This window comes from Rana temporaria, chromosome 4 (genome assembly GCF_905171775.1).
Source record: "Rana temporaria chromosome 4, aRanTem1.1, whole genome shotgun sequence".
NCBI lineage: Eukaryota > Metazoa > Chordata > Amphibia > Anura > Ranidae > Rana > Rana temporaria.
The window spans coordinates 465,524,978-465,537,740 of record NC_053492.1 but is presented as its reverse complement, the minus strand read 5'-3'; the positions used below and the strand labels follow the sequence as shown (position 1 = coordinate 465,537,740).

General features: G+C 43.1%; 1 protein-coding gene across 1 annotated transcript in view; it reads right to left on the bottom strand.

Annotated features, from left to right (window-relative positions):
- The window catches only part of PLCB1 (phospholipase C beta 1), an 825,411-nt gene that overhangs the window by 255,388 nt on the left and 557,260 nt on the right, over positions 1–12,763 (bottom strand). The window contains exon 10 of the mRNA XM_040351701.1: positions 4,192–4,338. Within this exon, the coding sequence (XP_040207635.1) occupies positions 4,192–4,338 (147 nt within the window). The remainder of the gene's footprint in view (positions 1–4,191; positions 4,339–12,763) is intronic.

The window sequence follows — 12,763 nt, the reverse complement described above, 5'->3', positions numbered from 1 at the left end:
GTGCACACTGCAGAGGACACAGGCAGTACACACACCACGTAGCTTTAGGTGCAAATTGCAGAGGACACAGGCAGTACACACCACAGAGCTTTAGGTGCAAACTGCAGAGGACACAGGCAGTACACACCATGTAGCTTTAGGTGCAAACTTCAGAGGACACAGGCAGTACACACCACATAGCTTTAGGTGCAAACTGCAGAGGACACGGACAGTAAACACCACGTAGCTTTAGGTGCACACTGCAGAGGACACAGGCAGTACACACACCACGTAGCTTTAGGTGCACACTGCAGAGGACACAGGCAGTACACACCATGTAGCTTTAGGTGCAAACTGCAGAGGACTCGAGCAGTACACACCACGTAGCTTTAGGTGCACACTGCAGAGGACACAGGCAGTACACACACCGCGTAGCTTTAGGTGCAAACTGCAGAGGACACGGGCAGTACACACCACGTAGCTTTAGGTGCACACTGCAGAGGACACAGGTAGTACACACCACGTAGCTTTAGGTGCAATCTGCTGTGGACACAGGCAGTACACACCACATAGCTTTAGGTGCAAACTGCAGAGGACACAGGCAGTACACCACATGAGAATATTGCAGCTAGCACAATCACCTGCCTGCCAGTAAATTAGGAAGAGCAGATCTAGCTATACTATACAGTGTATAAATATACAGGGAGTGCAGAATTATTAGGCAAATGAGTATTTTGACCACATCATCCTCTTTATGCATGTTGTCTTACTCCAAGCTGTATAGGCTCGAAAGCCTACTACCAATTAAGCATATTAGGTGATGTGCATCTCTGTAATGAGAAGGGGTGTGGTCTAATGACATCAACACCCTATATCAGGTGTGCATAATTATTAGTCAACTTCCTTTCCTTTGGCAAAATGGGTCAAAAGAAGGACTTGACAGGCTCAGAAAAGTCAAAAATAGTGAGATATCTTGCAGAGGGATGCAGCACTCTTAAAATTGCAAAGCTTCTGAAGCGTGATCATCGAACAATCAAGCGTTTCATTCAAAATAGTCAACAGGGTCGCAAGAAGCGTGTGGAAAAACCAAGGCACAAAATAACTGCCCATGAACTGAGAAAAGTCAAGCGTGCAGCTGCCAAGATGCCACTTGCCACCAGTTTGGCCATATTTCAGAGCTGCAACATCACTGGAGTGCCCAAAAGCACAAGGTGTGCAATACTCAGAGACATGGCCAAGGTAAGAAAGGCTGAAAGACGACCACCACTGAACAAGACACACAAGCTGAAACGTCAAGACTGGGCCAAGAAATATCTCAAGACTGATTTTTCTAAGGTTTTATGGACTGATGAAATGAGAGTGAGTCTTGATGGGCCAGATGGATGGGCCCGTGGCTGGATTGGTAAAGGGCAGAGAGCTCCAGTCCGACTCAGACGCCAGCAAGGTGGTGGTGGAGTACTGGTTTGGGCTGGTATCATCAAAGATGAGCTTGTGGGGCCTTTTCGGGTTGAGGATGGAGTCAAGCTCAACTCCCAGTCCTACTGCCAGTTTCTGGAAGACACCTTCTTCAAGCAGTGGTACAGGAAGAAGTCTGCATCCTTCAAGAAAAACATGATTTTCATGCAGGACAATGCTCCATCACACGCGTCCAAGTACTCCACAGCGTGGCTGGCAAGAAAGGGTATAAAAGAAGAAAAACTAATGACATGGCCTCCTTGTTCACCTGATCTGAACCCCATTGAGAACCTGTGGTCCATCATCAAATGTGAGATTTACAAGGAGGGAAAACAGTACACCTCTCTGAACAGTGTCTGGGAGGCTGTGGTTGCTGCTGCACGCAATGTTGATGGTGAACAGATCAAAACACTGACAGAATCCATGGATGGCAGGCTTTTGAGTGTCCTTGCAAAGAAAGGTGGCTATATTGGTCACTGATTTGTTTTTATTTTGTTTTTGAATGTCAGAAATGTATATTTGTGAATGTTGAGATGTTATATTGGTTTCACTGGTAAAAATAAATAATTGAAATGGGTATATATTTATTTTTTTGTTAAGTTGCCTAATAATTATGCACAGTAATAGTCACCTGCACACACAAATATCCCCCTAAAATAGCTAAAACTAAAAACAAACTAAAAACTACTTCCAAAAATATTCAGCTTTGATATTAATGAGTTTTTTGGGTTCATTGAGAACATGGTTGTTGTTCAATAATAAAATTAATCCTCAAAAATACAACTTGCCTAATAATTCTGCACTCCCTGTATATACAACACCTGGGATGCATATATATCCGCAACACACTGTAACTTTAACTGACTAGCCTGCCTGCTCTATCTACCTACAAAAAGTTACACTCTCTCTCTCTCTCTCTGTCTTCTCTCTCTTAACCTCCGCAACACACTACACAAGGCTGACCTGCAGGCGGCCTTTTATAGTGTGGGGCGTGTATTAAACCCCCTGCGCCATAATTGGCCAAAGCCACCCTGGCTTTGGCCAATTATGGCTCTCCGTTTTTTGCAAGCTGTGATTGGCCAAGCATGAGGGTCATAGTGCATGCTTGGCCAATCAGCCAACAATGCACTGCGATGCCGCAGTGAATTATGGGCCGTGACACGCCACTCTAATTTGGCAAGAACGGCCCATAACGTTCGTTATTCGACGAACGATCGAACATACGATGTTCGAGACGAACATGGGTTCGACTCGAACACGAAGCTCATCCCTAACCAGGACCCATCATGCCAACTTGCCCAATGCAAACTTGTGAGGACATCTTACACAGTATGTGAACATTCTATAACTCTTGGGTTTCTTGAAGTGTCCTGGTCCTGCGAATATAGCACCGGGTCTCATGTCCTAGGACAGGGGTCTCAAAACTTTTCAAACAAAGGACCAGTTTATTGTCCTCGAGCCATTAGAAGGGCCAGATTGTTGCCAGCGGGGGCAGAAAATGAAATGTCTAGTTCCCAGCACCAGTGAGAATAAATATGGCCTCAAGACTAGTGTTGCTCACGAATATTCGTATTGCGAATATTCGGCTCGAATATGGCACATTCGAGTATTCGCGAATATATCGAATTTCGCGGCCAATATTCGCTATTCCGAATATTCAAATTTTTTCAATTTTATTTTTAAAACAAATCACATCCTAGTGATCTCCATCGACGTCTAAAAGCATTGCTGGTATGATTAGAGACACTGGGCCGAGTAGCTGAAGCGATCATTTTATATTGCCGAATATTCGCAATGCGAATATTCGGCAATAGGAATATTGCGCGATTATTTTCTCCGCCCTTCTTTTGCATCAGAGTTCTCCTACCACAGTTGTTAAAATTTCGCTATCATTTTCGCATCCGCATTAGCGAAATTTCGCAATATTGTTTTTTGGATAAAATGTCACGAATATTCGATTTCAGAATATTAGCGAATACTTTCTCCGCCCTTCTTTTGCATCGGAGCCAATCAGAGTTCTCCTACCACAGTTGTCGAAATTCCGCAATCAATTTCGCATTTGCGAAATTTCGATAATATATCACGAATATTCGATTTCAGCATGAGCCAATCAGAGTTCTCCTACCGCACTTGTCGAAATTTCGCAATTATTTTCGCATTCGCAATAGCGAAATTTCGCAAAAATTTCATTTGGATAAAATATCACGAATATTCGATTTTAGCGAATATTTCTCGAATATTCGGCTATATATTCGTGATATATCGCGAAATCGAATATGGCGTATTCCGCTCAACACTACTCAAGACTAGTGGTCAGTAAGAGAAGGAGTAGTGCCCCTATTAGTTGGAGGAATAGTATCCCTCCATTGGTATCAGTGGAAGAAATAGTGCCCCCTTGTTGGTGTCAGTGGGAGGAATAGTGCCTCTGGTTTCTTGGAGTGTCCCTGTCCTGTGAATATAGCACTGGGTCTCATGTCCTGGGACATCCAAGTACAAATAGGCCTTAAAGAAAATGTGGCTGCTATAGGTGAAACCCTGTAGAAGCCTCCCTGTTTTCGTAGAACAGGACGCAAACGGGTAAAGCTTATATTTACAACTGTTTGTTCAGAGACTTCTCCACAGGGAACATCATGCCAACTTTCCCAATGAAAATGTGTATGTTTATAGAGTAGATTATTTATTGAACAGGTTAGATTTTACCAATAATTAATAAAGAGATGACTTAGATTCTGTAGAAAAAAGACAACATTCCCTCACCTGTGAGGTAGGTATTATGTGAGGAATTAATAAAATAATGGGAAAGGGGCTGAGACATATCTTCATTTAAATCCAGTTTCTCAGGCGGTACTACTCCATTTTCTTCTCCATTTAGATACCGAATAAATCCTTCCACAGATATCTGACCTGAAACAAAACAATGAATATGTAAGTGTACATCAAGGTTTATTTAACACATTTAGTACATGTTATTTTGAAGAAATACCCATCAGTGTACCATTGGAGAGATTTCCCTTCACTTCCTGTCCCATAACAGGAAGTGAGTGTCCCCATTGGGAAATTTCCCCTCTATTAGTGTTCTAATGTCAACATTTGGGAGTTTTCATTGACAGTGTTAAACAGGACAAATAGAGAGAGTCAATTTCCCTAACAGGGACAAAGACAGCAATAAAAAAAGTGTTCTAATCCCTCTCCCCTCTATCCAAAACTTAAAAAAAATAAGTTTTGCCTTTAGCTGCACTTTAAATTTGGCTGCTATAGGTGAAACCCTTGCAGTCCAAGGACCCAGACTATGGAACGCTCTACCAGCCAACAACCGATTGGAGGTGAACCACTTGACCTTCAGAGGAAAAATCAAAACCTATCTCTTCTGAGGGCAAACGTTTCACTCAGAAAATGGATACTAAGCGCCCAGAGGCGATTCAGTTTGCATGTGTTGCGCTATATAAGTTTCTCACTCACTCACTTTAAATTTATTGATTGCAAGGAGCCAAATTTGATCCATTTTTACTGTAAAGCCTGAGTTTGTTTTGTATGTGGGTAAGTAGGCTTGGTGGGAAGTCAGGGCTGGTGCAAGGATTTTTGGCACCCAAGACGAAACCTAATTTTGCCACCCCCCTTGGCTTCACCCCCTCTGCCCTGCCCATGTATACCCCACCTTTTTAATGAAGCACCCATCAAATGCAGCTATCAGCGCCCATCAATGCAACCTATTAATGAATGTTTGCTTGCTTCCATTCATTTGGGAGTCGGGACACAGCTACAGTTCTCCACCACCACTGCACCCCTGACACTATGAGCAAACGGAGCGGAGGCTGCCTGCTGATGCTGAGACTTAGTTGCATGCTGCAGAGAGTAGGACCACCAGTGGCCGGGCACCCTAGGTGGCTGCCTAGTTCGCCTAGTGGTAGTACCGGCCCTGTGGGCAGTGGCAGCAGTTGCTAATCGCTGCCCCTCTAAAAGTGTTAACAGCAACTAAGAAGTGATCCTTCTTTTTAGTAGTAACACAGTGGCCATTTGACCACCATTTGCTATTGGCACTAGAGAGAGTCCAGCATAGGACCAATGTGTCCCCTGCCATGGGCTCCAGGAGCCATCCTGGGAGAGCCTGTAAATTTTGACATAGAGCTCGAGTGAGATTTTGGCAACCATTTCGGACTTGGACCAGATGTGATATTTATAGCAAAATACGTGTAACAGAGTCGCTCTTTACTAGTGGGAAATGTAGTCAGGAAGATGACCCCTGGTGGGGACAGACATGCTTTTAGTTACAGACACGATCCTGTGTTTGTAGCAGGGCTGTGGAGTCGGAGTCGAGGAGTCGGAGTCAAGGGAAATTTTGGGTACCTGGAGTCGGAGTCGGCAAACAATGCACCGACTCCGACTCCTACTAAATTTAGATTGGAATAAAAAAAAAAAAAAGCAAGTTTAAATGTCCCAATTCACAAAAAGTTATAATTAATGACTTCTCTACTGTAAGAATAAAGACCAATGCATGCAGTGCCTCACGTAACCGCAAAACGAACACGTTAAGTGACCGTGAAGAAGCATGCTTTTCATGTGCTTCACTATATGGCACGCAACGCACAATTAGGAGCTGCAATACTTATACTTTCCATAGTGTTGTGTTCTGCTTTTACAGGGAACGCATGTTAGAGAACCAGTAGGTGTCCAAAAAAAAAAATTCCAACAGGAGTTTTAGGCTGCATTCACACCTGAGCGTCGGTCGTTTTTTTCCGGCGTTTTGTCGCGCGTATTCATGCTTATTTGCGCGTTTGCATACAGCGTTGTCCGACGTTTTTGTACTTCAACGTTTTTTATTTTAGCCAATAGGAAAAATGATCATCTTTTCATCACTTGTTGCTATGTTGGTAGATTGTTTTAATCTTCTGCCTGGACGACAAGTTCTATTGATTAAAGCGACGAAACGCCCGTAGCAAACGCCCGTTGTCGCGCAAGTCGCTTGAATCGAGCGTTTCCATTACTTTCTATGGGAAATGGAAACGCTCAAATACGCCCAAACCGCCCGATACGCGCGACAAAAAAGGGGCCGGGACTTGTTTGAGCTTCAGGCGATCGTCGTTTCGGCGTTGAGATGTGAACAGTCTCCATAGAGACTAATGTAATTTCGACCCTCCGGCGTATTGTAGCGTCGCGCTTCAGGCGTTAAAACGCCTAGGTGTGAATGGAGCCTTATAAAGCACTAAAATAAGTTGAAAAGTATGATCGCTCATCAAAACTTACTGTTGAAGAAGCCATCCTTGTTTATCCAGAGATCGTTAGTGATGTGGCCAGAATAGTTACTGCAATGCCACCCACCCAAGTCAGTGTCGAAAGATTATTTTCAGCCCTAAAAAGAATAAAGTCTGACTTAAGAGCCTCTATGAAAGAGGATCTGGCAGAGGCAATTCTCTTCCTTAGAACTCTACATTGAATTGATTTGCATTTGCTAAGCCTATAACTACATTCCAAGATTAATATAAACCATTTCTAGGTTTTACAGATTTTGTTTTTGGTTCATTATTGATAAGCTTTGTTTTTGTTCTAAAACAACCAAATAATGTGGTTTGTATTTTTGAACTGGTAAAGATCCTGTTCCTGATGTTTATGCCTGCTGCTACTATCCAGCCACTTGATTGTTTTCATTGTGTTTGTCTTTTGCTTAAACTGTGCAATACAGTAGACTGTTGGCTTCCCAGCCAGTAGTCCTGTGGTAGGTTGCGTTTCTTTCCCTCAAGGAATGTATAAAATACATTCGCATATTAATACAGAGGAGTCGGAGTCGGGGAGTCGGAGTCGGAAGTACATAAAACTGAGGAGTCGGAGTCGGAGTCGGAACATTTATATACCGACTCCACAGCCCTGGTTTGAAGAGATAGATAGGCTCTGGACAGGCTTCACCCTTGCAGCAGGGATCAAGTGAGGTCAGGAGAGACTGGGAGGCCTATCTGCTGGAAGCCCTAACATTCGAAATCCGTAGGATGATTTTACAACGTTGTACATGTCTTTTTAATTAAGAAATACAATTTTTTTTGGATGTCATCCTTAATTCCCGAACCATCCTTTCCTGAAACTGTTCAAGATTGTTGCCATAGGAGACAGCGGTCCTACACATGCAGATGTGGTGTCTTGCTGCATGCCTTTCCCCGCATGGCTGTCTACCTATAGAAGTCTCAGAGTCTGCTAATTAACATTGCAACTACTAAAGGGTGTCCTGACCCTAACCCCCTCTCCCCCAGTTCTGTTAAAGAGAAAATAAATCTCTTTTGCATTCAAGAAGTGTCTAGCCGCAACGAATCTACCTTGCATTACACCCACCATGCCTCGTAAATAGGGATGAGCTTTATGTTCGGGTAGAACATGATTTCGACTCCAACATTGGCTGTTTTCCCATTTGCTGAACAGCAAACAATTTGGGGTGTTCGCAGCAAATTCAAAAAGCTGTGGAACACCCTTTAAAAGTCTATGGGAGAAATCAAAAGTGCTAATTTTAAAGGTTAATATGCAAGTTATTGTCATAAAAAATGTTTGGGGACCTGGGTCCTGCCCCAGGGGACATGTATCAATGCAAAAAAAAACGTTTTAAAAAATGTTTTTTTTTTCGGGAGCACTGGTTTTAATAAGTGAAACAATAAAATTTAAAATTCCTTTAAATTTCGTACCTGGGGGGTGTCTATAGTATGCCTGTAAAGTAGTGCACGTTTCCCGTGTTTATAACAATCTCTGCACAAAATGTAAAAAAAAGTTATTTAAAACTACTCGCTGCTATAATGAATTGTCGGGTCCCGGCAATACAGATAAAAGTCATTGAAAAATAATAAAACAAAATGGCGTGGGGTTCCCCCCAAAAATCCACACCAGACCCTTATCCAAGCACGCAACCTGGCAGGCCACAGGAAAAGAGGGGGGGACGAGAGAGCGCCCCCCCTCATAAACTCTACCAGGCCACATGCCCTCAACATGGGGAGGATGCCCCCATGTCGATGGGGACAAGGGCCTCATCCCCACAACCCTTGCCTGGTAGTTGTGGGGGTCTGCGGGCGGGGGACTTATCGGAATCTACAAAGGGGACCCCTAGATCCCGGCCCCCCCCCTCTATGTGAATTGGTAAGGGGTACATTGTACCCCTACCATTTCACAAAAAAACTATCAAAGTGTTAAAAATGACAGGATACGGCTTAGGACAAGTCCTTTATTAAAAAATAAAAAAAAGATTCCAATGATGTAATCCATTCTCGATCTCCAGCAATGATCTCCAGCGAATGACGCGCCGCCAGCCTGACAGCTCTTATATAGCTGAGATGAGGGTCTGATATGGATTTTTGGGGGGAACCCCACGCCATATTTTTTTTATTTGGAGCAGGGTTCCCCTTAACCACTTAACCCCCGGACCAAATTGCTGCCCAAAGACCAGAGCACTTTTTGCGATTCGGGACTGCGCCGCTTTAACTGACAATTGCGCGGTCCTGCGACGTGGCTCCCAAACAAAATTGGCGTCCTTTTTTTCCCACAAATAGAGCTTTCTTTTGGTGGTATTTGATCACCTCTGCGGTTTTTATTTTTTGCGCTATAAACAAAAATAGAGCGACAATTTTGAAAAAAAATAATATTTTTTACTTTTTGCTGTAATAAATATCCCCCAAAAATATATAAAAAAACATTTTTTTTCCTCAGTTTAGGCCGATACGTATTCGTCTACATATTTTTCGTAAAAAAAATCGCAATAAGCATTTATTGATTGGTTTGCGCAAAAGTTATAGCGTTTACAAAATAGGGGGTATTTTTATGGTATTTTTATTAATATATTTTTTTACCAGTAATGGCGGCGATCAGCGATTTTTTTTCGGGACTGCGACATTATGGCGGACACTTCGGACACTTTTGACACATTTTTGGGACCATTGGCATTTTTATAGCGATCCATGCTATAAAAATGCATTGGATTACTATAAAAATGCCACTGGCAGTGAAGGGGTTAACACTAGGGGGCGGGGAAGGGGTTAAGTATGTCCCTGTGTGTTATCTTACTGTGGGGGGGGGGTGGCCTCACTAGGGGAAACACTGATCCTCCGTTCATACATTGTATGAACAGAAGATCAGCATTTCCCCCGCTGACAGGACCGAGAGCTGTGTGTTTACACACACAGCTCCCGGTCCCCGCTCTGTAACGAGCGATCGCGTGTACCCGGCGGCGATCGAGCCCGCCGGGCACACGCACGGGAGTTGGGGGCGAGCGGCGGCGCTCACGCGCCCCCTAGTGGCGGCTCAAAGAGCCGCCGTATAGCTACGGGCTCTCGCCCAGGAGAGCCGACCTGCCGCCGTATAATGACGGTGCGCGGTCGGCTAGTGGTTAATATCCATACCAGACCTGAAGGGCCTGGTAATGGAATTTGGGGGGACCCCCACACATTTTTTTTTCCAATTACTTTTAGCTCTATTGCAGAGAACCGACAATTCATTATAGCCGCGAGTAGTTTTAAATTACTTTTTTTTTCTTTTAAAATGTCATTTTGTGCAAAGACAGTTATAAACACAGGAAACATGCGCTACTTTACAGGCATACTATAGACACCCCCCAGGTACGAAATTTAAAGGAATATTTCACTTTTATTGTTTCACTTTAAGCATTATTAAAATCACTGCTCTCGAAAAAACTTTTTTGCATTGATACATGTCCCTTGGGGCAGGACCCGGGTCCCCAAACACTTTTTAGGACAATAACTTGCATATTAACCTTTAATATTAGCACTTTTGATTTTTCATGTTCGTGTCCCATAGACTTTAACGGTGTTCGTGTATTCGAATACATTTTTTGCCTGTTCGCATGTTCTGCTCATCCCTACTCATAAACCCATTCTACATAGAAGGATGTCAGCTGTCCCTAACTCTGGAGGTCACCATTAGGCCTGGAGAGGGGCCCTTTGGTGATATCTGGGACTGCCGTTGAGGCCCATTACACTTTGCAACCGCAGATCAAGAACATCTTTGATGCTTTTTTATGCATGTCAATTATTGGGTACTCTTTTATGTAGGCACAAGACACCATTAAATAAAATGTTTTCTTAACAGACCTTATTCAATTAGTGAACTACTGAATGTCTAAGTGCTTCTTATTGGGGACAGATTGCCTGTAAGTATTGCTAAGGCACCAATTACAAAACACTCAGTTATATTTTTTTCCTTATTTTAATCAAGGAAAGACATTTTCATCTCCCCGCCGAAGTCACAAATCGCTAGTAATTTCTGACTGCAGTGCTTTTTTTTTTTTTTGGTGTTTCAACACTTTCTACACAGAGAATTGAAACAAAGCTCTGAAATGCCACTCGGCTTTTGTATATTTTCACAAATACCGGAGCCGGGCACAGAACCGCGGGCAGGACAGCCTGAAGATCACACAGATAATTAGGGCTGTTTACTCTTAACAGAAATCCTTTTTTTGGAAGCGAGGATAAAAATGCCAAGCGCTTAAATTTCAAACCCTTTGGCAACAGTAAGCTAAAATTACTTTTCCGAACTAAGAGCGTCTTCAATTTCCTTCACAGCCAAGAAAGAACACTCATGAATCTTTATTTCTTTACCCAACAGAACCTGTTTCCTTTGAAAATTAGGTAACTTTTAACTTTAACCACTTCAGGGGTGAGCCTTTTTTTTTTTTTACACTTGTTGGGCTAGATTCAGAAAGAATTTACGTCGGCGTATCTATTGATACGCCGCGTAAATTCAAAGCTGCGCCGGCGTATCTTCTTTCTGTATTCAGAAAGCAAGATACGCCGAAATTAGGCTAAGATCCGACTGGCGTAAGTCTCATACGCCGTCGTATCTTAGGGTGCATTTTTACGCTGGCCGCTAGGTGACGATTCCGTCGATTTCAGCGTAGAATATGCAAATGAGCTGGATACTCCGATTCAGAAACGTACGTGCGCCCGGCGGATTTTTTTACGCCGTTTGCGTAAGGCTTTTTTCGGCGTAACGTTACTCCTGCTATATGAGGCATAACCAATGTTATGTATGGACGTCGTTCCCGCGCCGAATTTTGAAAATTTTACGTCGTTTGCGTAAGTCGTTCGCGAATAGGGCTTTGCGTAAATTACGTTCACGTCGAAAGCATTGACTATTTGCGACGTGATTAGGAGCATGCGCACTGGGATACGTTCACGGCCGACGCATGCGCCGTTCGTGAGAAACGTCATTTACGTGGGGTCATGTTTTATTTACATAAAACACGCCCACCTCTTGACAATTTGAATTCAGGCGCTTACGCCGGCAGATTTACGCTACGCCGCCGCAACTTATGGAGCAAGTTCTCTGTGAATACTGCACTTGCCTCTCTAAATTGAGGCGGCGTAGCGTAAATAACATACGCTACGCCCGCACAAATTTACGTCCCCCTACCTGAATCTAGCCCGTTGTTTACAAGTTAAAATCATTTTTTTTATAGAAAATTACTTAGAACCCCCAAACATTATATATATATATATATATATATATATATATATATATATATATTTTTTTTTTCAACACCCTAGAGAATAAAACGGTGGTCGTTGCAATACTTTGTCACCCTGTATCTGCGCAGGAAAAAATACACTTTTTTTAATTAAAAAAGAAGACACCAGTAAAGTTAGCCCAATTATTTTTTTTTTATGTTGTGAAAGCTAATGTTACGCCGAGTAAATTGATACCCAACATGTCACGCTTCAAAATTGCAGACGCTCGTGGAATGGCGACAAACTTTTGCCCTTTAAAAAAATCCCCATAGGCGCAGTTTAAAAATTTCAACAGGATACCAGTTTTGAGTTACAGAGGAGGTCTAGGGCTAGAATTATTGCTCTAGATCTAACAATCGTGGCGATACCTCACATGTGTGGTTTGAACACCGTTTTCATATGCGGGAGCTACTCACGTATGCGTTCGCTTCTCCGTGCGAGCTCGTCAGGATGGGGCGATTTAAAAAAACATTTTATTATTTATTTTACTTTTTATTTTTATTTTAAAGCTGTCTTTTTAATAATTAAAAAAAAAAAAATGGGTCACTTTTATTCCTATTGCAAGGAATGTAAACATCTCTTGTAAGGCCCCTTTCACATGTCCGCTCCGCTCATCCTTTTATTACAAGTCCATTTACGGACTTGTTATACATCCCTATGGGATCGCGTCCGTTAGCGGATGGAGCATCGCTAACGTCCGCGACCATCCGCTTCCGTCGGGATCCGGTTTTGCGGACGGAAGAAAACCCTATTTTACTTCCGTCCGGCGGAACGGATCGGATGCAGACGGACAGACGGTCCGTCTGCATCCGATCCCCCATAGGGGAGAGCAGAGCAGAGACAGG